Below are 23,471 nucleotides of genomic sequence, written 5' to 3' on the forward strand. Positions count from 1 at the left end.
GGTCGCCACTTCTGGGGGGGGCAGGGTCGGGGGGGGTAAGGACCCCAGGGTTCTGTTCCTGGACAGGGTGGAGTTCTTGGGGAGGGGAGGAGCTTGCCTAGGGCAGGGGGTGCCCATAATTCCCTAGACCTCCCCCTCGCTGCCCCTCCTTGGCTCTGTCCCTGGCGGGCGGGGGGCAGGCTGGCTGACCAAGTGCTCAGCCAAGGGAACGTGCTGTGGGCAGAGGGGATGGCCCCGCCCACCTGGCAGCAGCCATGATGCCCCCCCCCCTCCCCGGGGCAGACCCAGGGGTTAGGCCAGGAGAGGAGCTGGGAGCCAGGACTCCTGGGTTCCCTGCCCAGCTCTGGGAAGGGAATGGGGCCTAGTGGTTAGAGCAGGGGGGAGGTGGGAGCCAGGAGGGAAGCGGGGCAGCGTGCTTCCAGCTGGGAAAGTTTAGCGTCCGGCTCCTGTGTCCCTGGGTAAAGGCTGGAGCTGGGTAGCCTGGGCTGGGCTCTGGCTCAGGCGTTTACTGCAATAAGGAGAATTGTCTGACGCGTTCTCCCAGCCCGTTGCAGAGCCGGGCGGGCCGGGGGCCCTGGCTTCCCCCTCCGTGAAATGCGGATGAGGAGGCCCAGAGAGGCCACGTGACAACCAGAGAACCCAGGCGTCCTGGACATGTGCCGTGCAATCCGTGGGCTGGGAATCCTCACCCCCCAACCACAAGGCAGGATGTAGGCCAAGGAGCTCGGGCGGAGGGCTGGAATAGCGGGGGTGGGGTGGGGGCTGGACTGGGGGGTAACAGGGGCGTTGTCTTCTGAAATGGAGGAATCTTGCAACTGTCAGGTGATGCCTTGGAAAGGAAAAGACTCATAGCCTGGGGGGGTCCCCATCCTGCGCTCCCCTCCACCCCCAGCTCTGCCAGTGCCCCTCACTCCCGACCCGCAGCCCACTGCTAGCCCAGCCCTGGGGTTCCCCCAAAACACTAGCTGGCAGATCTCCACCCAAATTGACCCCCAAAGCTTTCTGGTTTCAAGGCCAGCTGCCCCCCCCACTCTCTCTTGTGCCCCTCGCTATGCTCTCTCTGCCCTGCTCCCTCCTCCCCAGCCCCTGGCCTTCCCCCTCCCAGCCAGGCCTGGTGCATTCCAGACCCCCATTAGCATCACACAGCTGCTATTGTTCAGCCTGGACGGAGCCTCATGGCACAGGCATGCCAGCTGTCCCAGGGAGGGGGGGAGTCTGGGCAGAGCCAAGGCCATGTCCCCGGGGGTTGGCATCCTGGCCAGGCAGTGATGGGGTCCCTGGAGGCAGCTGAGAGAGCCAGGAGAAGGGGCACAGGTTGTGGGCACAGGCTGCTGGCATTGCTCCATTCTCTATTAAATCTCCCCAGCGTGGAGACTTCAAAGCACCCAAGACGTTATCCCTGCTCTCAGGATTATGGGACAGGACTGGCACCCAGGACTCCTGGGTCCTCTTCCCAGCCATGATAGGGGAGAGAGGTCGAGGGGTTAGAGCAGGGGGCTGGGAGCCGGGACTCCCAGGTTCTATTCCTGACTCTGTCACTGATTTGATGCACTTCTCTGCTCTGGGATTTGGTTTCTTGTTTGGATGATGGAGCCGGTGACACCCATAAACCTCTGGAGAAAGCAGCCAGGCACTCAGGCAGAAGGTGTTCAGGGAATGAAAATTGCAGCCACCTCTGGGGTGGGGCACAGCAGCTGTGTAACAGCCACCCAGCGCTGCAGTGTGGAAGTGAGAGGCGGTCGAATGGGGTTACCAGGGAGCTTTCATGGGCACCTGCCACTGGAGATGCTAATGCCTGAACGGGCCGCAGGCTGAGCTTCCCTCTCCCGCCTCTAGGGGGAGCCCTTGTGGGGCTGAGCTGGGGCTTGTTGGCAGGGTGGGGACCCATCAAACCCCTCCCTCCAGCCTCATCCCCAGCTGGGAAATGGCCAGTCTTTGGGCCTCGCTACACGGGATCCGGCCTTCTCTGCCCCAGGGTGGTGGGCTCCCTTCCGAGCCCCACTGGCCAGGGGTGACTCACCCCATGTGCTATTGATGGGGCACTGCTGTGGGGAAGCTCACAGCACTGGGGCCCCCCAGCTCTGTGCTGATGGGGCACTGCTGTGGGGAAGCTCGCAGCGCTGGGGCCCCCCAGCTCTCTGCTGATGGGGCACTGCTGTAGGGAAGCTCGCAGCGCTGGAGCTCCCCAGCTCTGTGCAGATGGGGCACTGCTGTGGAGAAGCCCGCAGCACCAGGGGTCCCAGTTGGCCAATGCCGGGGGAAGCCGGCAGCGCTGGGGATCCCAGTTGGCCAATGCCGGGGGAAGCCCGCAGTGCCGGGGGCCCAGTAGGGCACTGCTGCCTGGAAGTTCACAGCACCAGAGCCGGAAGGCCCCCACCTGCGTTCGCTCCCGCCAGCCTCGTCCCCGAGCGGGATCCCGGCGGGAAGACACTCGGTTTGGCAGTGGCTGCCGGCCGCTCCGCCAGGCCCGCTGGATCCGCTCCTTATGTGGAGAAGCTGGCAGAGCCGCTCCTGCCCCCGGGCCCGGCCTGCGCCACGCGCTGTCGCAGGGGGATTTGTTGTCTGCGTGCTGGGAGTTTGTGCAATGCCATAAAAGGCCGGCTGCTCTCGCCACTGCCTCCCCCACCCCCCCTCGCTCTGCGCCGGGAGCTCAGTGCCAGGCTAAACACAGGTCCAGGCCCCGCTGCTTACGGGGAGCCAGCAAAGCCCAGCTCAGGGGAGCAGGCTGCAGCACCCCCCAGTGGCCTTAATATCAGAGCAATGCCCTGCCCCACACAGCGCCCCCTGCTGGGAGAAGCTGGGGCTGGAGTAGCCAGGAGCTCCCCCGCCCCCCCGCAGCCAGCTGCCGCCCTGCGCCCCACAGCGCCCCCTGCTGGGAGAGGCCGGGGCTGGAGTAGCCAGGAGTTCCCCCCACAGCCAGCTCCTGCCCCGCTCCCCACAGCGCCCCCTGCTGGGAGAGGCCGGGGCTGATTTGTCTTCTCAGTGAAGGGAGGACGGGCCATGAATTTTATAAAGCTGCAGTAGGGCTCAGTGGTTAGAGCAGGGGGAGCTGGGAGCCAGGACTCCTGGGTTCTACCCCCGGCTCTGGGAGGGGGGGTGGGGTCTAGTGGCTAGAGCAGGGGGCTGGGAGCCAGGACTCCTGGGTTCTACCCCCAGCTCTGGGAGGGGGTGGGGTCTAGTGGCTAGAGCAGGGGGCTGGGAGCCAGGACTCCTGGTTCTGTCTCAGCGCCGGAAGGGGAGCGTGATCTAACTAGTGCTCTGGTCAGGCCCTGACTAGATCCCTTGCTGTAGAATCAGTTCCCCCCCCACCAGTTCTCCAGGCTCCAGTCATCAGGCCCAGGGCTGACCCCATTGCCTGGGGGCCAGCATGTGGTTACAATAGTCAGTGGCTCCATCATCTCTTGGGGGGATCCTGGAGAACTTCTGGAGCAGCACGGCTGGGGACAGGGAAAGGGAGGCGGGGAGCTGGGGGCTGTGGTGTACTGGTGGGGGCGGATGGGGGAGACTCCTGGGATGTGGAGGGGTAGACTCTTGTGGTGGACTAGTGGGAGGGGAGCTGGAGGGGGCGCTGTGGTGCACTAGCGGGGGTGGAGGGGGGCTGTCGGGGGGCTGTGGTGCACTGGCAGGGGTGGAGGAGCTGTGGTGCACTGGCAGCGGTGGAGGGGAGCTGGGGCGCTGTGGTGCACTGGCAGGGGTGGTGGGGAGCTGGGGCGCTGTGGTGCACTGGCGGGGTGGAGGGAGCTGGGGTGCTGTGGTGCACTGGCAGGGGTGGAGGAGCTGGGGGCACGCTGGTGCACTGGCGGGGTGGAGGGAGCTGGGGTGCTGTGGTGCACTGGCAGGGGTGGAGGGAGCTGGGGCGCGGTGGTGCACTGGCGAGGGTGGAAGGGGAGCTGGGGGGGTGCTGTGGTGCACTGGCGAGAGTGGAGGAGGAGCTGGGGGGAGCACTGTGGTGCACTGGCGGAGAGCTGTGGGGAGCGCTGTGATGCACTGGCGGAGAGCTGGGGGGACGCTGTGGTGCACTGGCGGAGAGCTGGGGGGGCGCTGTGGTGCACTGGTGGAGAGCTGTGGGGAGCGCTGTGGTGCACTGGCGGGGAGCTGGGGCGCTGGTGCACTGGCGGAGAGCTGGGGCGCTGTGGTGCACTGGCGGGAGCTGGGAGGCGCTGTGGTGCACTGGCGGAGAGCTGGGGCGCTGTGGTGCACTGGCGGGAGCTGGGGCGCTGTGGTGCACTGGCGGGAGCTGGGGCGCTGTGGTGCACTGGCGGAGAGCTGGGGCGCTGTGGTGCACTGGCGGGAGCTGGGAGGGCGCTGTGGTGCACTGGCGGGGACCTGGGGGGGCGCTGTGGTGCACTGGCGGAGAGCTGGGGGGAGCACTGTGGTGCACTGGTGGGGAGCTGGGGGGGCGCTGTGGTGCACTGGCGGGAGCTGGGGCGCGGTGGTGCACTGGCGGGGCGCTGGGGGGAGCGCTGTGGTGCACTGGTGGGGAGCTGGGGGGGCGCTGTGGTGCACTGGCGGGGAGCTGCGGGGGCGCTGTGGTGCACTGGCGGAGAGCTGTGGGGAGCGCTGTGGTGCACTGGTGCGGAGCTGGGGGCGCTGTGGTGCACTGGCGGGAGCTGGGGCGCTGTGGTGCACTGGCGGAGAGCTGGGGGGAGCGCTGTGGTGCACTGGCGGGGTGGAGGGGGCTGTCGGGGGCTGTGGTGCACTAGCAGGGGTGGAGGGGAGCTGTGGTGCACTGGCAGCGGTGGAGGAGCTGGGGCGCGCTGTGGTGCACTGGCAGGGGTGGTTGGGGAGCTGGGGGCGCTGTGGTGCACTAGTGGGGGTGGAGGGCTGTGGTGCACTAGCAGGGGTGGAGGGGAGCTGTGGTGCACTGGCAGCGGTGGAGGGGGAGCTGGGGCGCGCTGTGGTGCACTGGCGGGAGTGGAGGGAGCTGGGGGTGCTGTGGTGCACTGGCGGAGAGCTGGGGAGCACTGTGATGCACTGGCGGGAGCTGGGTGCGCTGTGGTGCATTGGCGGGGAGCTGGGGGGGCGCTGTGGTGCACTGGCGGAGAGCTGGGGGGAGCGCTGTGGTGCACTGGCGGGGAGCTGGGGAGGACGCTGTGGTGCACTGGCGGAGAGCTGGGGGAAGCGCTATGGTGCACTGGCGGGGAGCTGGGGGGGCGCTGTGGTGCACTGGCGGAGAGCTGGGGGGGGCGCTGTAGTTCACTGGCGGGGGCAGGGAGCGGGGTGGGGTGTAGCCCCTCCAGGCCGTAGTTTGTATATGGAAAGTTTCAGGCGCAGGAATTTCCGTCCCGTGCACAAGCCCCGCCTAGGCCCGGCTGGAATCTGAGAATCGCAGCGAGCCCAGATTCCCAACCCCGCCACGGCCCGAAATAGGAGCTGGAGGAGGGGGTGGGGGATCCTGTCAGCGCCCCAAGGCCTCCCGCGAAGCTGCCTCCTCCCCCACCGAGGGGGCGGGGGGTTTGAAGTGTCCAAAAATAGACCCACGTCTTCACTAATGTGTTGCTGGCCACTGCTCTCCTCCCAGCGCCAGGCCTTGGTGGGGGGCAGCACGCGGCGCGCAGGGCAGGGCCTCTGCCCCTCCCGGGTCTGTGCAGCACCTGGCGCGCTGGGGCCCTGATCCCTGCTGGGGCTCAAGAGTGATATTCATAATTCCTCTCCCTGGTCCTCCCCCTTCATTGCCACCAGCGGGAGAGTGGGGCACAGGGAGGGGCTGTCACAGAGCCGGGGGGAGAACCCAGGAGTCCTGACTCCAGCCCCCCTGCTCTAACCACTAGACCCCACTCCCCTCCCAGAGCCAGGGAGAGAACCCAGGAGTCCTGGCTCCCAGCCCCCTCTTCTAACCACTAGATTTGTCAGGTGTCTCTAAAGCGAGCGGGTCGGACCCAGCCCCCTCCTGGCTCTGCTCCATTTTTCCATGAGGTTTTTTTCATCATCTCGCTAGGAAGCCGCGGCCTGTGGAGCATTTGGGGCGTGGCAGGGACAGGGGCATTCGGGGCACTGTAGGGACGGAGGGGCGTGTGGGGCATGGCAGGGACACGGGTGTTCTGGGCTTTGTGGGGGCACAGGGGCCTTCAGGGTGCTGTGGGGGTGGAGGGGTGTGCGGGGCGTGGCAGGGACAGGGGCCTTCGGGGCGCTGTGGGGGTGGAGGGGCGTGCAGGGCGTGGCAGGGGCCTTCGGGGTGCTGCGGGGGGGAGGGTGTGTGGGTCGTGGCAGGGACAGGCATTCGGGGTGCTGCGGGGGGGAGGGCATGTGGGGTGTGGCAGGGACAGGCATTCGGGGCGCTGCGGGGTGGAGGCGTGCGGGCGTGGCAGGGGCCCGGGCGCTGTGGGGTGGAGTGGTGTGCAGGGCGTGGCAGGGGCCTTCGGGGCGCTGTGGGGGTGGAGGGGCGTGCGGGGCGTGGCAGGGGCCTTCGGGGCACTGTGGGGGTGGAGGGCGTGCGGGGCGTGGCAGGGGCGGGCATTTGGGGCGCGGTGTGGGGGAGGGCGTGTGGGGCGTGGCAGGGACAGGGGCCTTCGGGCGCTGTGGGGTGGGCGTGTGGGGCGTGGCAGGGGCCTTCGGGGTGCTGCGGGGAGGGTGTGCTGGGCATGGCAGGGACGGGCATTCGGGGCGCTGTGTGGGGGAGGGTGTGCGGGGCGTGGCAGGGACGGGCATTCGGGGCGCTGTGGGGGAGGGTGTGCGGGGCGTGGCAGGGACGGGCATTCGGGGCGCTGTGGGGGTGGAGGGCATGCATGGTGTGGCAGGGGCCTTCGGGGCGCTGAGTGGGTGGAGGGGCATGCAGGGCGTGACAGGGGCATTCGGGGTGCTGCGGGGAGGTGTGCGGGTGTGGCAGGGACGGGCCTTCGGGCGCTGTGGGGTGGAGGGCATGCAGGGCGTGACAGGGGCATTCGGGTGCTGCGGGGAGGTGTGCGGGGCGTGGCAGGGACGGGCATTCGGGGCGCTGTGGGGGTGGAGGGCATGCATGGTGTGGCCGGGACGGGCTTTCGGGGCGCTGCGGGGGTGGAGGGCGTGCATGGTGTGGCAGGGGCCTTCGGGGCGCTGTGGGGGTGGAGGGGCATGGAGGGCGTGACAGGGGCATTCGGGCGCTGTGTGGGGAGGGTGTGCGGGCGTGGCAGGGACGGGCATTCGGGCGCTGCGGGGTGGAGTGGTGTGCAGGGGGTGGCAGGGGCCTTCGGGGCGCTGTGGGGGTGGAGGGGCATGCAGGGCGTGACAGGGGCATTCGGGCGCTGTGGGGGTGGAGGGGCATGCAGGGCGTGACAGGGGCATTCGGGGTGCTGCGGGGGTGGAGGGCGTGCATGGTGTGGCAGGGAGGGGTTATTTGGGGCGCCCAGGGAGGGGGCTGCTGCGTTGCCCTCAGCCAGGAGGGGGATATGGGCTGAGGGCACACGGAGGGGGTGGCTGGAGGAGCGGACGCTGGCTCAGTCAGCCTGGGCTACGGGGGTTTTAGTGGGGCTCTGAGCTCGCTGGGTTCTGCTCCGGCCCGGATTCCTGTCCACGCGGGGCAGTGCCCCAGACGGAGACGGCTCCTGGCTCGTCTCTTCCGCGGTGCCAGGCGTGGCCAGGCTGCCAGACCCTCCCCATTCCACTTCCCCAAACAATCCCCCCCCCGCCCGCCGCGGTGTTTACACTCCCCTATATTAATAGACTGGCACGACCTGCCCCCGCCTGCTGCCCGGCCACAGGGGATGGATTTAGCTCTGGATCTCGCCCAGCTGCATCTCCCCCCCGGTCCCCGCCCCAGGTCAGACCTCGGGCTATTTTGTCCAAAGAATGGTCTGGCGGCGAAGGCGGGCGGCCGAGTGCCAGCTTGAGGGCACCTCAGCCCCCTGACCTTGCTTCCTGCGTGGCAGGAGGAGGGGACTGGGGCTCAGGAGGTCTAGCGGTTAGAGCATGGGGGAGGGGGGGGAGTCCGGACTCCTGGGTTCTCGTCCCAGCTGCGGACAGGGAGCACGGGCGAGTGTTAGCAGCGAGGGATTGTTACCACCCCCAAAGCTTGTTAGGAGCGCGCCGTGCCCCCCACCCCGGGGTTGAGATCCTCCGTAAGCATGGCACCCGCCATCCCCCGCCCCGCCAAGCCCAGGCCTGAGGTGATTGAACTAGCAGCATAGGGGCCTGCACCTGCCCAGGGGCGAATGGCCCCCAACATCCAGCCAGTCACCCCCCGCCCCAGCACCCTCTGACCCTCCCCCCGCTCAGCCCAGGCTGGCCCCTTTGCTCGCACACATGATGGGAGTAAGGGGTCACGGCCCCTCCCTGCCCAGCACAGGTTTGTGGGCGGAGACATGGGTGATATGCCCCGTCCATGCACGGGACCCTGCCCCTTTGCCGTGGTCTCTTCCCTCCCTCTCTCTATCCCCCCCCACACCATTAAGCTTCATCCATCGCCTATCGGCCCCTGATAAATCTCTCCCCCTGCTGGCTCCGGGGGTGGGGGGCGGAGGGCTCCAGTTGGGGGCTGGGACACAGCTCCTGTCCTTGTCTTTCAGTGCTTGCCCTGCCAGCATCTTTCCCCATCTAGGGTTAAATGCCCCAGGCTGATTAGCCACTCCCCGGGCCACAGCTAAGGTCTGGGAGTGGGGGGCTCGGCCTCGAGCAATGGGTCGTGGCCAGCCGAGGGAGCAGGACCCAGGCTGGTTCCTGCCCCCAATTGCTTGCAGAGAGGTGGGGTAGGGGGGAGACCCTGCTGGCTCCAGTAAGACGCTGGCCTGCATCGCTTGCCTGGTGGCCGTTCTCCATGCGGGAGTTCGGGGTCCCATGCGGGAGCTGGGGCAACACTCCCTCCCTCCCTCTTCCCCCTCCAGCGGGATCCGCGGGATGCGAGCCTGCCCACCCGCGAGCTAAAGGAGCAACCGCAGCAGCCAGCAGCGGTAGTTGGCTGTTATCCTCTTAGTAAAGCAGCCGCTCCAGGGGCCACTGGCTGCACAGGGGCGTTAGCGCCTCACCCGTGTTTCGATGCTGCAGCGACAGGCGCCCCAAGAGACTGGCGGAGACGGGGGAGCTTCCAGCAGCTCGGGAGGAAGGGGACCGGTCCCGGACACAGAGCGTTTTACCGCGGCTAAACGTCTGGGAACAAAGAACGGGGGCCGTGCTCCCAGGACAGGGGGAACAATCGGCAGAACACGGGCGCCCAGTGCGGCGCCGGGGCCGAACAGGCTAACGCATCCGCAGGGGCATCTTGCGGAGGAGCAAAGAGGTGATTTTCCCTCTGGACTGGGCCCTGGTGCGACCGCTGCGGCGCTCCTGGGTCCAGCTCCGGCACCCACGGTTGATAAATTGGTGTAAGCCTCGGTCGGGATCTCCCGGGACCCCCTTGCAGCCCGGCTCTGGGGCAGCAGGGTCGAGGGCAGCAGCAGGTGCGGGTAGACTGACTCCAGTGGCTCGGCTGGGATAAAAGCACCAGGGCTCCCCATCCTCATGCTTCAGCTGGGAGCTGCTCACCGGCAGGGTCAGGAAGGCCACTGCCCCCATGGTATAGCACCGCGCAGCCGGCAGGGAATGCATGTGTGAGATCTTCGCTTGGCTGCTGCTGGAGCTCCGGGTTGATTCGTGTGTGTTTGGAGGCAGGATACCGGAGGCGATGGAGTCCCAGGTAGATCCGATGTGGCTGGAAGTGGGATATGGGCCAAGATGGAGCCCTGGGCAGATCCGGTGTGGCTGGAGGCAGGATACTGGAATGAATGGAGCCCCGGGCAGATCCGGTGTGGCTGGAAGTGGGATATGGGCTGAGATGGAGCCCTGGGCAGATCCGGTGTGGCCGGAGGCAGGATACTGGAGTCCATGGAGCCCTGGGCAGATCCGGTGTGCCCGGAGGCAGGATACTGGAGTCCATGGAACCCCGGGCAGATCCGGTGTGGCCGGAGGTGGGATATTGGAGTTAATGGAGCCCCGGGCAGATCTGGTGTGGCCGGAGGTGGGATACTGGAGTCCATGGAGCCCTGGGCAGATCTGGTGTGGCTGGTGGCAGGATACTGGAGTTAATGGAGCCCCGGGCAGATCCGGTGTGGCTGGTGGCAGGATACTGGAGTGAATGGAGCCCCGGGCAGATCCGGTGTGGCTGGTGGCAGGATACTGGAGTGAATGGAGCCCCGGGCAGATCCGATGTGGCTGGTGGCAGGATACTGGAGTGAATGGAGCCCCGGGCAGATCCGATGTGGCTGGAGGCAGGATACTGGAGTCCATGGAGCCCGGGCAGATCTGGTGTGGCCGGAGGCAGGATACTGGAGTCCATGGAGCCCGGGCAGATCTGGTGTGGCCGGAGGTGGGATACTGGAGTGAATGGCGCCTCGGGCAGATCCGGTGTGGCTGGTGGCAGGATACTGGAGTTAATGGAGCCCCGGGCAGATCCGGTGTGGCTGGTGGCAGGATACTGGAGTTAATGGAGCCCCGGGCAGATCCGGTGTGGCTGGAGGTGGGATACTGGAGTTAATGGAGCCCCGGGCAGATCCGGTGTGGCTGGTGGCAGGATACTGGAGTTAATGGAGCCCCGGGCAGATCCGGTGTGGCTGGTGGCAGGATACTGGAGTGAATGGAGCCCCGGGCAGATCCGGTGTGGCTGGAGGTGGGATACTGGAGTGAATGGAGCCCCGGGCAGATCCGGTGTGGCTGGAGGCAGGATACTGGAGTGAATGGAGCCTCGGGCAGATCCGGTGTGGCTGGTGGCAGGATACTGGAGTGAATGGAGCCTCGGGCAGATCCGGTGTGGCTGGAGGCAGGATACTGGAGTCCATGGAGCTCTGGGTAGATCCGATGTTATTACTGCTCCCAGTTCAGCGCCGTGTCCAGCCCTGCATCCACACTAGGGACAAAGGGGCTTTTTTGAACACACAGTAAAAATCTTTGCATGGACAAGGGCAGCTTGTAATTTTCCCACGCGTTAGCCGCTCCAGGCTCCCCTCCCAGGATAGGCATATGCTGCCCCGTGAGCCCAGGATTCGAACTCCGGCTCCAAACTAAACCACCTTCCATCTACGCACAAACGGTGCTAACCCAGGACCCGGACCCAGCCTCCCAGGACCCTCCAGGGCAGAGTGTCCAAGCCTGAGTCAAGCCAGGGCTGAGGGTTCAAATCCCGTTGCTCTGGTCTGCAGTGTAGACAGTTTCCCGCGGCTGGCTAATGTGTGTGAACCACACTGCCTTGTCCGCACTCGGGTGTTAGCGAACGTGGGGTAAAACCGCCGTTGTCTCTGGCCCCAGGCCCCTGGTGTTGTCACTGACCCTGGTGAAAAATGACTGGGAACCCCTCCCGCAGCAGAACGGCCGGGGAACGGGGTGTGGATAGGAATCGCCGGCTAGGGCCTGGGACCAGCAGCCGATGCACTTTGGAACCCCGCTGCCCTGGGCCTGGGGGCTGTCTGCACCGCGGCCCATGGTGCTTCCCCTGCCCTGGCAGCCCGGATTTCACCCCCGAGCGCACGCAGAGCCCTGGTGGCGTGTCCAGCTCGTGCTGGGATAGACCCGTGCTGTGGCTTTTCCCTGGAGGCAGCCAGCAGAGGCCGTTCTGGATGGAAGGGACAGGGCTGCTTTCCAGGTAAAAACTACCTTTGCTTTGCCTCCCCTAGGATTTCACGTGGCGCTAGCTAGTCGGGCTAAGAAACCCACCTTTTTTTTTTTTTTTTGCTGTGACTTGACACATTCTCAGGGTTGCGCCGGCTTCTCCGTCACGCCTCGTGCTAAACTGCTGCGCAGCGTCGCGGCGTGAGCGTTTAACACAGCTGCTGCGCCCTGCCCCAGAGGGGGCTGCATGGCGGTTGAATTTGTCCGGAGCGCTTGGGGCTCTGGCAGGGCAGGAGACCCCAGAGAAAGGAAAGCACTCGATGCAGGCGGGTATTGAGAAGGCTGGGGCTGGCGCTGAGAGGGGAGCATGCGAAAGACCTTACCCCACAGCACCCGAGCCCGGCCTGCGTTCAGTACCAAGCAATCAGCCGCCGGAGACTGAGGGGCCTGAGAGGGGAACCTCAGGGGGGACCAGGGGTGTGCATGGGTGGGGGATCCCTGGGAGTGCAAGGGCCCCATTCTACCCTCCCCCACAGGGCTGGCTGTGGGGGGGATGGGGGCTGTGTGGGGAATGGGGAGGTGCAGAACCGATGGCTGTGGGGCGGGTGAGGGGAGCACAGGGCTGGGAGTGGGGATGGGGAGGTGCAGGACCTTGGGTTGTCGGGGCGGGTGGGGACAGGGCTGTGGGTGGGGTGTGCAGGACTGATGGCTGTGGGGCGGGTGAGGAGGTGCACAGGGTTGGCTGTGGAGGGATGGGGTGTGGAGAAATTATGGCTGTGGGGAGTGGGTGAGGGGGTGCATAGGGCTGGCCATGGGGATGGGGAGGTGCAGGCCCAAAGGCCGTGGGAGGAGGTGAGGGGTGCACAGGGCTGGCAGTGGGGATGGGGTGTGGAGAAACGAGGGCTGTGGGGCGGGTAAGGGGAGTGCATGGGGTTGGCTGTGGGGATGGGGTGTGGAGAACTGATGTCTGTGGGGTGGGTGAGGGGGTGCACAGGTCTGGCAGTGGGGATGGGGTGTGGAGAACCGAGGGCTGTGGGGGTGGGTGAGGGGTGCACAGGGCTGGCAGTGGGGATGGGGTGTGGAGAAACGAGGGCTGTGGGGCGGGTAAGGGAGTGCACGGGGTTGGCTGTGGGGATGGGGTGTGGAGAACCGAGGGCTGTGGGGTGGGGGGTGCACAGGGCTGGCAGTTGGGGATGGGGGTGTGGAGAAACGAGGGCTGTGGGGCGGGTGAGGGGGTGCACAGGGTTGGCTGTGGGGATGAGGTGTGGAGAACCGAGGGCTGTGGGGGGCGGGTGAGGGGGTGCACAGGGCTGGCAGTGGGGGGGATGGGGGTGTGGAGAACCGAGGGCTGTGGGGCGGGTGAGGGGTGCACAGGGCTGGCAGTGGGGATGGGGTGTGGAGAACTGATGTCTGTGGGGCGGGTGAGGGGTGCACAGGGCTGGCAGTGGGGGTGATGGGGTGTGGAGAAACGATGGCTGTGGGGCGGGTGAGGGGGTGCACGGGGTTGGCTGTGGGGATGAGGTGTGGAGAACCGAGGGCTGTGGGGCGGATGAGGGGTGCACAGGGCTGGCAGTGGGGGTGATGGGGTGTGGAGAAACGATGGCTGTGGGGCGGGTGAGGGGTGCAGGGTTGGCTGTGGGGATGAGGGTGTGGAGAACTGAGGGCTGTGGGGCGGATGAGGGGTGCACAGGGCTGGCAGTGGGGTGATGGGGTGTGGAGAAACGATGGCTGTGGGCGGGTGAGGGTGCAGGGTTGGCTGTGGGGATGAGGGTGTGGAGAACCGAGGGCTGTGGGGCGGATGAGGGGTGCACAGGGCTGGCAGTGGGGTGATGGGGTGTGGAGAACCGAGGGCTGTGGGGCGGATGAGGGTGCACAGGGCTGGCAGTGGGGATGGGGTGTGGAGAACTGATGTCTGTGGGGGTGGGTGAGGAGTGCACGGGGTTGGCTGTGGGGTGAGGTGTGGAGAACCGAGGGCTGTGGGGCGGGTGAGGGGCGCAGGGGGGCCAATGGCTTCCTGGCGGTGTGACCCCCGAGCCGCAGTAGGGAGCGCGGCGGATTGACCTGGGAATGTCATTTGGTTTTACTGGCACTGTCCGCGTGGGGGAGGGGAGAGCAGGGGGTGACTTTAGGTGGGGGATGGTACCTGAGCCTGTAACCTGAGCAGGGGGGGGGGCGGGGGGGCGAGGCGACACCTTTACCTGGGAGACTGGACAAAGGGAGAGGGGGGAGAGAAGGGGGGGAGCCTGCTGGAGGAGGGTTGGTTTCAGTTTTGGGCTGGTTGGGCAGAGGCAGGAACCCCAAGTCTGGGGTCTGAGATCTTTGCCCCCCGAGGGTCCTGGCTGGGGGGCCCTGCTTGGGACCGTGTTCCTGTCGTCTAATAAACCTCATTTTACTGGCTGGCTGAGAGTCCCGGTGAATCGCAGGAAGTGGGGGGTGCAGGGCCCTGACTCCCCCACACTCCGTGACCCCCCCCCCCCATAGCTTGATTGACCCGCGTCCCTCCTGTCCCCCTCCAGCCGAACCAGTGACCGCCCGGCTCAAGGAGCTGCAGCTGCAGCGAGACGACTTTGAGATCCTGAAGGTGATCGGGCGCGGCGCATTCAGCGAGGTGAGAAGGGGCCGCGTGCCGGGAAGCCTGGCCAGCCGCAGGGCCGCCGGCATGCCAGGCAGCCGGGTCCCCCGGGATCCCAGCGCTGACCTTGTGCATGGGGGGAGGGGTCGCAGCTGCCATGTGTCCGGCTGCGTCAACACAGCCCCTGCCCCGCCCCCCCCCGCCAGCCCCCGGTGGGGTGCAGAGGGCTGCCCCAGGCAGCCGCAGGAGAGCTGCCGTTGGCCATTCGCTGGGCAGCCCAAAGGAGCCAGAGAAAATGGTTTCGTATCAAGCCGAAAATGCAATTTTTGGTGACTTGCAAAGTTAAAAAAAAAAATCGTTCTGGGCCGAAGAAAATGTTTTGGTTTTTTCAGAGCTTTTTTGAAGTTTAAAAACCGAAATGAAAGAAAAGGACAATGGGGCGCGTAAAGTCGCTTCCGAGGGAAACCCTTGGTCTTGGAAAGGATGGAAGGAAACCTTTTGATTTCCCTTTTTTCCCTGGAATTTTTGGTTTTAGTGTCCCCTCCTGCCCCCACTGCGCCCCGCCCCACCCTGCCCCGCCCCCTGAAACTCTTCGGCGCCACAAATGCACAGTGTGTCCTGGGGTTGTCCAAGCTGCATTTTTTCACAGAAAAAATGGTTCGGGGTGGAAAAGTTTGTCCAGCTCTAACTGTCAGTAATACACGCAAGGAAGGAGTAATTCACTCACCGTACAGTCAACCTGTGGAACTCACTGCTGGGGGATATTGTGAAAGTCAAAAGTACTAGTGGGTTCAGAGGAATGTGAGACGTTCCTGGAGGATAGGCCAAGACGGGCAGGGACGCAGCCCCATGCTCCAGGTGTCCCTAAGCCGCTGACTGCCGGGTGCTGGGACTGGATGACAGGGGATGGATCATTCGGTAATTGCCCTGTTCTGGTCATTCCCCGGCATCTGGCAGTGGCCACTTCCAGGGTCAGGATACTGGGCTAGCTGACCCATTGGCCTGCCCAATCCGGGGAGGAAGCTCTGGCCACAACATCAGGGCGGGTCTTTCCCGCTAAGGATGCGGGTTCAATCCCCGGGTGTGCTGGGTTGGAGAGGGACCAAGCACTGCAGAACCCAGCGGTGTCAGGTCTCTGCCCTACAGCTTGGGCAGTGTGGGGTGGTCAGTGCCCCTCTGGCCGATTGGTAAGGGGGAGCCCCATTTCCCACCAGTGACCCACTTCATAACCTTCCCCCCAGAGCTGGCAGGTTCTGCCCTGCTCGCTCTCTGCCCCCAGGGAGGTGGCACTGCAGCCCCCAACCCCTGCTCCCCACCCCCCACTGCACCCCAACTCTACCCTGGATTCCTAGAGGGGCCTTATTCCGGCTCTGTGACCGGCCCATCCCAGGCTGCGGATGCTGGCGCCGGGGTGGGCTCTGTTCCTGCTGGGAGCTGCACCGAGACAGCCAGCCTGCCCCCTCCCACTGGGGTGTCTCTGTGCCAGCCACGGGCCGTGTCTCCCCCTCCCCCGACAGGTGGCGGTGGTGAAGATGAAGAGGACGTCGCAGGTGTACGCCATGAAGATCATGAACAAGTGGGACATGCTGAAGCGGGGCGAGGTGAGTCGGAGGCGCGAGGCGCTGGGGGGCGCGGGGGGCTGATCCCAAACGGGCCTTGGGCTTCCCCGAAGGTCCGGATGCCCCCTTTCCAGTGCCTCTCCCTGGTGCCCACCGGGTTGGAACATTACCACTGCCCCTACCTGCCCCCCAAGGCATGGCTCAGACGCCCACACCCACCCATGGCAGCCCCACCATGGCACGGCCCAGCTGCCACCCCCCCCCGACCCATGGCATGCCCTGTCTGTGCCCACCCCTGCCACAGCTTGGCTGCCACACACCACCCATGGCAGCCCCATCTCTGCCCCCCACCACAGCATGGCCCAGTTGTCATCTCCCAGCCATGGCAGCCCCATCCCTGACCCACAGCACGACCCAGCTGTCATCCCCCACCCGTGGCAGCCCCATCGCTGCCCCACAGCACAACCCAGCTGTCATCCCCCACCCATGGCATGCCCCATCTCTGCCCCACAGTACGACCCAGCTGTCATCCCCCACCCAGGGCAGCCCCATCCCTGCCCCACAGCACGACCCAGCTGTCAACCCCCACCCATGGCATGCCCTATTGCTAATTCCTTCTGGCCAGTGTCTTCATCTGTCTGCCCCCACCAGCAATAACTCCCACCCCACTGTGTCCAGGATCCTCTGCCCTCCGCCCCCCGGGGCCTGCAGGGTAAGAGCCTCTGAACTGCCCCACCTGCCCTGCTCTGCCCCCTCTGGCATTGCCCCTGTATCCCAGCACCACGACCAGGGCAATCTGCAGTAGGAGTAATGTTTGGCCCTGGTATGATCGCTGCTGGGATCCTGCCCTGTCAGAGCCCTGTGTCCCCACCCGCTGTAGAAGTGCCCGATCTGCCCACCCCCTTGGCCCTGCCCCCTCTCCCACCTCCCTCCCCCCCTGGCATGGCCCCTTCTAGCCACCCCCGTCCTCCAGGGCATCGCCCCACCTAGCAACACATATACCCCCTGTGATGCTGGCCCGAGCCTCTTGCTGCCCGCCTCTCCCCATGGCATTGCCCCGTCTCTTCAACCCACCCACCTCCCGCCCGTGGCAGGGCTCGGTGCCCATCTCCCCAGCTCTGTTATCCCCGCCCCCCTGCCCCTTGCCACGCTGTGGGGTCCCAAGGAACTGGGGGCCCTGTTGTGGGGCCCAGACCCTCCCCCAGCCTGGCTGGCCCCTCTCACCCCCTGTCGCCTGGCGGCCCCCTGCCCCCCCCCCAGCCGGGCTCAGCGTCTCTCCCGTGGGGGCAGGTGTCCTGTTTCCGCGAGGAGCGGGACGTGCTGGTGAACGGAGACAAGCGCTGGATCACCCAGCTGCACTTCGCCTTCCAAGACGAGAACTACCTGGTGAGCACCCAGCGCCGGGCAGCGCAGGTGGGGGGCACAGGGGGGCAGGGGGCACATCACCAGCACCTCCCGCCCTGCCCCCTTCACAGACCATCTGCCTAGGGATGGGCCACTCCAAGCCCTATAGACCTGAGAGCCTGGGGTCTCCATAGGGGCCACGCTGGGGAACAGCCACTCCAGACCGTATAGGGACCTGGCCTGTGATCTCTGTGGACCCTACAGCCTGAGATTTCAATACAGGGACACACACTGGGGGAAAGCCACTCTGGGCCCTATAGACCCTATAGCCTGACGTGTCTGTAGGGGACAGAATGGAGACCGTGGGATGTTATGAAGGAGACATCTTCCGGACCTCCCGCCACCAGCTGTGAGATTACAGCCGGGCCGGGGCAGGGTGGAGGGAGGGAGCCAGGACTCCTGGGTTCTCTCCCCAGCTCAGGGAGGGCTGTGGGGTCTAGTGGTTAGAACAGGGGTGGTGGGAGCCAGGACTCCTGGGTTCTCTCTCCAGCTCAGGGAAGGCTGTGGGGTCTAGTGCTTAGAACAGGGGTGTTGGGAGCCAGGACTCCTGGTTTCTCTCCCCAGCTCAGGGAGGGGAGGGGGGTCTAGTGCTTAGAACAGGGGTGTTGGGAGCCAGGACTCCTGGGTTCTCTCCCCAGCTCAGGGAGGGGAGGGGGGTCTAGTGTAGCTAACACAGCGGGCGCTGGTCATCCCAAGGGCAGGAGACCCCCACGCTGCCAGCACAGTCTCTCCCCTGCTGCTCTGGCCCCCGTGGGGGGCTGCCCTGGAAGGTGGCCTGTCGGGGGCGCTGTCACGCCGCGTCTCCGCTCCCGCAGTACCTGGTGATGGAGTACTACGTGGGGGGCGACCTCCTGACGCTGCTGAGCAAATTCGGGGACCGCATCCCCCTGGACATGGCCCGTTTCTACCTGGCCGAGATGGTGATGGCCATCGACTCCATCCACCGCCTGGGCTACGTGCACAGGTAGGGCGCCCCCCCGGGGCAGGGCGGGGCACTGCGAGCAGAGGCGGCAGCCGGCGCTGGGGGGGGAGGGCAGCAGAGTGCAGCTGCTTGATCTCAGCAGGGGCCGACCCACGGGTCCGGCCAGGGGCCGGGCGCCTAGAGCATCAGGCAGACAGAGCCCCGGCCCCCTTCTCCAGCCAGACACCCCCCTGCCTCCCCCCGGCCCCCTTCTCCAGCCAGACACCCCCCTGCCTCCCCCGGCCCCCTTCTCCAGCCAGACACCCCCCTGCCTCCCCAGCCCCTTCTCCAGCCAGACACCCCCTGCCTCCCCGGCCCCCTTCTCCAGCCGGACACCCCTGCCTCCCCGGCCCCCTTCTCCAGCCAGACACCCCCCTGCCTCCCCCGGCCCCCTTCTCCGGCCGGACACCCCCCTGCCTCCCCCGGCCCCCTTCTCCAGCCGGACACCCCCCTGCCTCCCCCCGGCCCCCTTCTCCAGCCAGACACCCCTGCCCCGGCCCCTTCTCCAGCCAGACACCCCTGCCTCCCCAGCCCCTTCTCCAGCCAGACACCCCCCTGCCTCCCCTTCTCCAGCCAGACACCCCTGCCTCCCCCAGCCCCTTCTCCAGCCAGACACCCCTGCCTCCCCAGCCCCTTCTCCAGCCAGACACCCCTGCCACCCCTTCTCCAGCCAGACACCCCTGCCATCCCCTTCTCCAGCCAGACACCCCTGCCTCCCCAGCCCCCTTCTCCAGCCAGACACCCCTGCCTCCCCGGCCCCCTTCTCCAGCCAGACACCCCTGCCACCCCCTTCTCCAGCCAGACACCCCTGCCTCCCCAGCCCCTTCTCCAGCCAGACACCCCCTGCCTCCCGGCCCCTTCTCCAGCCAGACACCCCTGCCACCCCTTCTCCAGCCAGACACCCCCTGCCTCCCCAGCCCCTTCTCCAGCCAGACACCCCTGCCTCCCCGGCCTCCTTCTCCAGCCAGACACCCCTGCCTCCCGGCCCCCTTCTCCAGCCAGACACCCCTGCCTCCCCAGCCCCCTTCTCCAGCCAGACACCCCTGCCTCCCGCCCCCTTCTCCAGCCGGACACCCCCTGCCTCTCCAGCCGGACACCCTCTGCCTCCCGGCCCCCTTCTCCAGCCGGACACCCCTGCCTCCCCGGCCCCCTTCTCAGCCGGACACCCCTGCCTCCCCGGCCCCCTTCTCCAGCCAGACACCCCTGCCCCGGCCCCCTTCTCCAGCCAGACACCCCTGCCTCCCAGCCCCCTTCTCCAGCCAGACACCCCTGCCTCCCCCTTCTCCAGCCAGACACCCCTGCCTCCCCAGCCCCCTTCTCCAGCCAGACACCCCTGCCACCCCTTCTCAGCCAGACACCCCTGCCATCCCCTTCTCCAGCCAGACACCCCCTGCCTCCCCAGCCCCCTTCTCCAGCCAGACACCCCTGCCTCCCCTTCTCCAGCCAGACACCCCTGCCTCCCCGGCCCCTTCTCCAGCCAGACACCCCCTGCCACCCCCTTCTCCAGCCAGACACCCCTGCCTCCCCCAGCCCCCTTCTCCAGCCAGACACCCCTGCCTCCCCGGCCCCTTCTCCAGCCAGACACCCCTGCCACCCCCTTCTCCAGCCAGACACCCCTGCCTCCCCAGCCCCCTTCTCCAGCCAGACACCCCCTGCCACCCCCTTCTCCAGCCAGACACCCCTGCCACCCCTTCTCCAGCCAGACACCCCCTGCCTCCCCAACCCCTTCTCCAGCCAGACACCCCCTGCCTCCCCTGGCCCCCTTCTCCAGCCAGACACCCCCTGCCTCCCTAGCCCCCTTCTCCAGCCAGACACCCCTGCCTCCCCAGCCCCCTTCTCCAGCCAGACACCCCTGCCTCCCCTGGCCCCCTTCTCCAGCCAGACACCCCTGCCTCCCTAGCCCCCTTCTCCAGCCAGACACCCCTGCCTCCCCAGCCCCCTTCTCCAGCCAGACACCCCTGCCTCCCCTGGCCCCCTTCTCAGCCGGACACCCCTGCCTCCCCTGGCCCCCTTCTCCAGCCAGACACCCCTGCCTCCCCAGCCCCCTTCTCCAGCCAGACACCCCTGCCTCCCCGGCCCCCTTCTCCAGCCAGACGCCCCTGCCTCCCCAGCCCCTTCTCCAGCCAGACACCCCTGCCTCCCCGGCCCCCTTCTCCAGCCAGACGCCCCAGCCTCCCCAGCCCCTTCTCCAGCCAGACAACCCCTGCCTCCCGGCCCCTTCTCCAGCCAGACACCCCTGCCACCCCCTTTCTCCAGCCAGACACCCCCTGCCTCCCCCTTCTCCAGCCAGACACCCCTGCCTCCCGGCCCCCTTCTCCAGCCAGACACCCCTGCCTCCCGGCCCCCTTCTCCAGCCAGACACCCCTGCCTCCCCTGGCCCCCTTCTCAGCCAGACACCCCTGCCTCCTCCAGCCCCTTCTCCAGCCAGACACCCCTGCCTCCCCAGCCCCTTCTCCAGCCAGACACCCCTGCCTCCCAGCCCCCTTCTCCAGCCACACCCCCTGCCTCCCCAGCCCCCTTCTCCAGCCAGACACCCCTGCCTCCCCAGCCCCTTCTCCAGCCAGACACCCCTGCCTCCCCAGCCCCTTCTCCAACCAGACAACCCCTGCCTCCCCAGCCCCCTTCTCCAGCCAGACGCCTCCCGCTGCCCCCAGCCCCTTCTCCAGCTGGACACCCCTGCTTCCCCTGTCCCCCTTCTCCAGCCAGACACCCCCTGCCCCTTACCCTGGGGGGCTGCTAATTGTTGGAACAGAGCATCAGATCAGCCCTTTGCTCCCCAACCTGCAGCCCCCAGGGCCGGAGCACGTGGGAGCTCAGAGCTCCCAGACACCCTCTTGTTCCCCCGTGCGCTGCCCAGGGCCCCGGCCAGCCAGGCACTGTACCAGGCTACCAACGAGGTCGGATTTCTTGGCTTTCACAACCACCCCTGTCCCCTGCCCACCCCCCCAGCTCGTGATCCTTGGTCTGCCCCTGGACGCGCCTGCCTGAGCCAGAACAGCCATAAACGCTGTCCTAGATTCAGAATCATCTCGCCCGGGCCCGGCTCCAAATCACATGAGCCACCGAGGCCTGGGAAGGTTCAGGGCCAGGCACGAGGGCCGGGGAAGGCCCAGAGGAGGGGGGGAGGGTGAGGGGATGGAGCAATGGATGGGCAGACGGACGGGGCGGATGGACAGACTGACAGGTGGATCCTAGGCCAGCTGGAGCCTGGAGATGGCTGGGGAGGGAGACCCAGGGCCTGGCTTTGGGGAGGACCCTGCATTAGCGCTGGTTGAAGGGGAGCGTCCGGGCCCCTGGCTTCCTGCGGGGACCTTGGTACATGGGCCTGGCCTGGGATGGGAAACCTCCAGGCAGAACCCGCGGGGAGGAGGGCGGAGTGAGGTGGCGCTTTCACCAGCCTGGCACTAGGGGGCGCTGTGCTGCTGGGAGTGGGGTGAAGGCACCGGAGGGGGCTCACTCCCCTCGGTCAGTGGTGCCCCAGCCTGGCACTAGGGGGCGCCGTGCTGCAGGGAGTGGGGTGAAGGCACAGGAGGGGGCCCGCTCCCCTCGGTCAGTGGTGCCCCAGCCTGGCACTAGGGGGCGCCGTGCTGCTGGGAGTGCGGTGAAGGCACCGGAGGGGGCCCGCTCCCCTCGGTCAGTGGTGCCCCAGCCTGGCACTAGGGGGCGCCGTGCTGCTGGGAGTGGGGTGAAGGCACAGGAGGGGGCGCTCTCCCCTCGGTCAGTGGTGCCCCAGCCTGGCACTAGGGGGCGCTGTGCTGCAGGGAGAGGGGTGAAGGCACAGGAGGGGTGCTCTGCCCTCGGTCGGTGGTGCCCCAGCCTGGCACTAGGGGGCGCCGTGCTGCCGGGAGCGGGGTGAAGGCACAGGAGGGGGTGCTCTGCCCTCGGTCGGTGGTGCCCCAGCCTGGCACTAGGGGGCGCCGTGCTGCTGGGAGTGGGGTGAAGGCACAGGAGGGGGTGCTCTGCCCTCGGTCGGTGGTGCCCCAGCCTGGCACTAGGGGGCGCCGTGCTGCAGGGAGAGGGGTGAAGGCACAGGAGGGGGTGCTCTGCCCTCGGTCGGTGGTGCCCCAGCCTGGCACTAGGGGGCGCCGTGCTGCAGGGAGAGGGGTGAAGGCACAGGAGGGGGCCCGCTCCCCTCGGTCAGTGGTGCCCCAGCCTGGCACTAGGGGGTGCCGTGCTGCTGAACGTGCCATTGGCAAAATTCACACGCCCGGGACGCTGTTGGCAGGAGCTGGAATGTTTTCCCGGCATCCCGGCTACGTGGCAGCCTGGGCCCCCGATGGCTTCTCGGGGTGGTGGTAGGGGGATGGTCCTCCACTTCCTGTCTCAAAGCTGCCAGGCTCCCCCCCAGGCCTGGGGGAAGCGAACGTCACCTGGGAGTGAGGGGGCGACTCCCTAACTCCCCCCCAATAGTCTCTTTCTGTCCACCCCCCACCCTCCCAGAGACATCAAACCCGATAACATCCTGCTCGACCGCTGCGGGCACATCCGCCTGGGGGACTTCGGCTCCTGCCTCAAGCTCCAGGAGGACGGCACGGTGAGTGCAGTGCCCCCCTCCCCTCCCACGCTGGCCGCCTCGGGCAACAGCGCCTAGGCAAACAACGCAGCTTCCCGCCGGAGATCTGCCAACTGGCAAACCCCTCTCTGCCACGGCTAGGCTGGGGGGGGCTCCCTGTCTACGCTCCCTGCTTCTAGTTCGCTCTGCCTCACCCTGCCACACTCCTGGACTGAGCAGCTAGGACACGGCTGGTCTGGGAGTCTGGGTGAGTCAGCAGAAGCAGCTCTGCATCTCTATGCAGGGAGCAGACGGTGTGGGGAGGGCAAAGGGACCCTGCCACACCATGGCCCTTGTGGCACCAAAGACAAGGGGGGGTCTGAAATGGTGCCCCCCAGATGCTGAATCCTTTCCTTCCCCCTCCCTGGCAGATCTGCTCGTCGGTGGCAGTGGGGACCCCCGATTACCTGTCCCCCGAGATCCTGCAGGCTGTGGAGGACGGGAGCCACTCGTACGGCACCGAGTGCGACTGGTGGTCCCTGGGCGTCTTCGCCTACGAGATGTTCTTCGGGCACACGCCCTTCTTCGCCGACTCCATTGTTGAGACCTACGGGAAGATCATCCACTTCAAGGTTGGGGGGGGGCAGTGGGGCAGGGAGGTGGCACCAGCACCTGGGACCCCAGGAGGAGTGAACAGTCTCCTCTAGTCCCCACCCACTGCCAGGCATCCCCTTGCCTCCCCACAGCACCCTGCCCCCCATCTCTGCCCCAGCCCTGCCCCCATCTCTGCCCCAGCGCCCTGCCCCCATCTCTGCCCCAGCGCCCTGCCCCCCATCTCTTCCCCAGCGCCCTGCCCCCCATCTCTGCCCCAGTGCCCTGCGCCCCATCTTTTCCCCAGTGCCCTGCGCCCCATCTTTTCCCCAGCCCTGCCCCCCATCTCTGCCCCAGCGCCCTGCCCCCCATCTCTTCCCCAGCGCCCTGCCCCCATCTCCACTC

General features: G+C 66.9%; 1 protein-coding gene across 5 annotated transcripts in view; it reads left to right on the forward strand.

Annotated features, from left to right (window-relative positions):
- DMPK (DM1 protein kinase) overlaps nt 1-23,471 on the forward strand; it is a 37,857-nt gene that overhangs the window by 2,175 nt on the left and 12,211 nt on the right. For all 5 annotated transcript variants that reach the window (XM_039511032.1, XM_039511034.1, XM_039511035.1 and 2 more), the window contains exons 2-7: nt 14,004-14,095; nt 15,577-15,660; nt 16,909-17,004; nt 17,838-17,986; nt 22,424-22,517; nt 22,907-23,107. In XM_039511032.1, coding sequence (XP_039366966.1) covers nt 14,004-14,095; nt 15,577-15,660; nt 16,909-17,004; nt 17,838-17,986; nt 22,424-22,517; nt 22,907-23,107 — 716 coding nt within the window. The remainder of the gene's footprint in view (nt 1-14,003; nt 14,096-15,576; nt 15,661-16,908; nt 17,005-17,837; nt 17,987-22,423; nt 22,518-22,906; nt 23,108-23,471) is intronic.

The sequence above is a fragment of the Mauremys reevesii genome, linkage group 22, assembly GCF_016161935.1.
Source record: "Mauremys reevesii isolate NIE-2019 linkage group 22, ASM1616193v1, whole genome shotgun sequence".
In the NCBI taxonomy this organism is placed as follows: domain Eukaryota; kingdom Metazoa; phylum Chordata; order Testudines; family Geoemydidae; genus Mauremys; species Mauremys reevesii.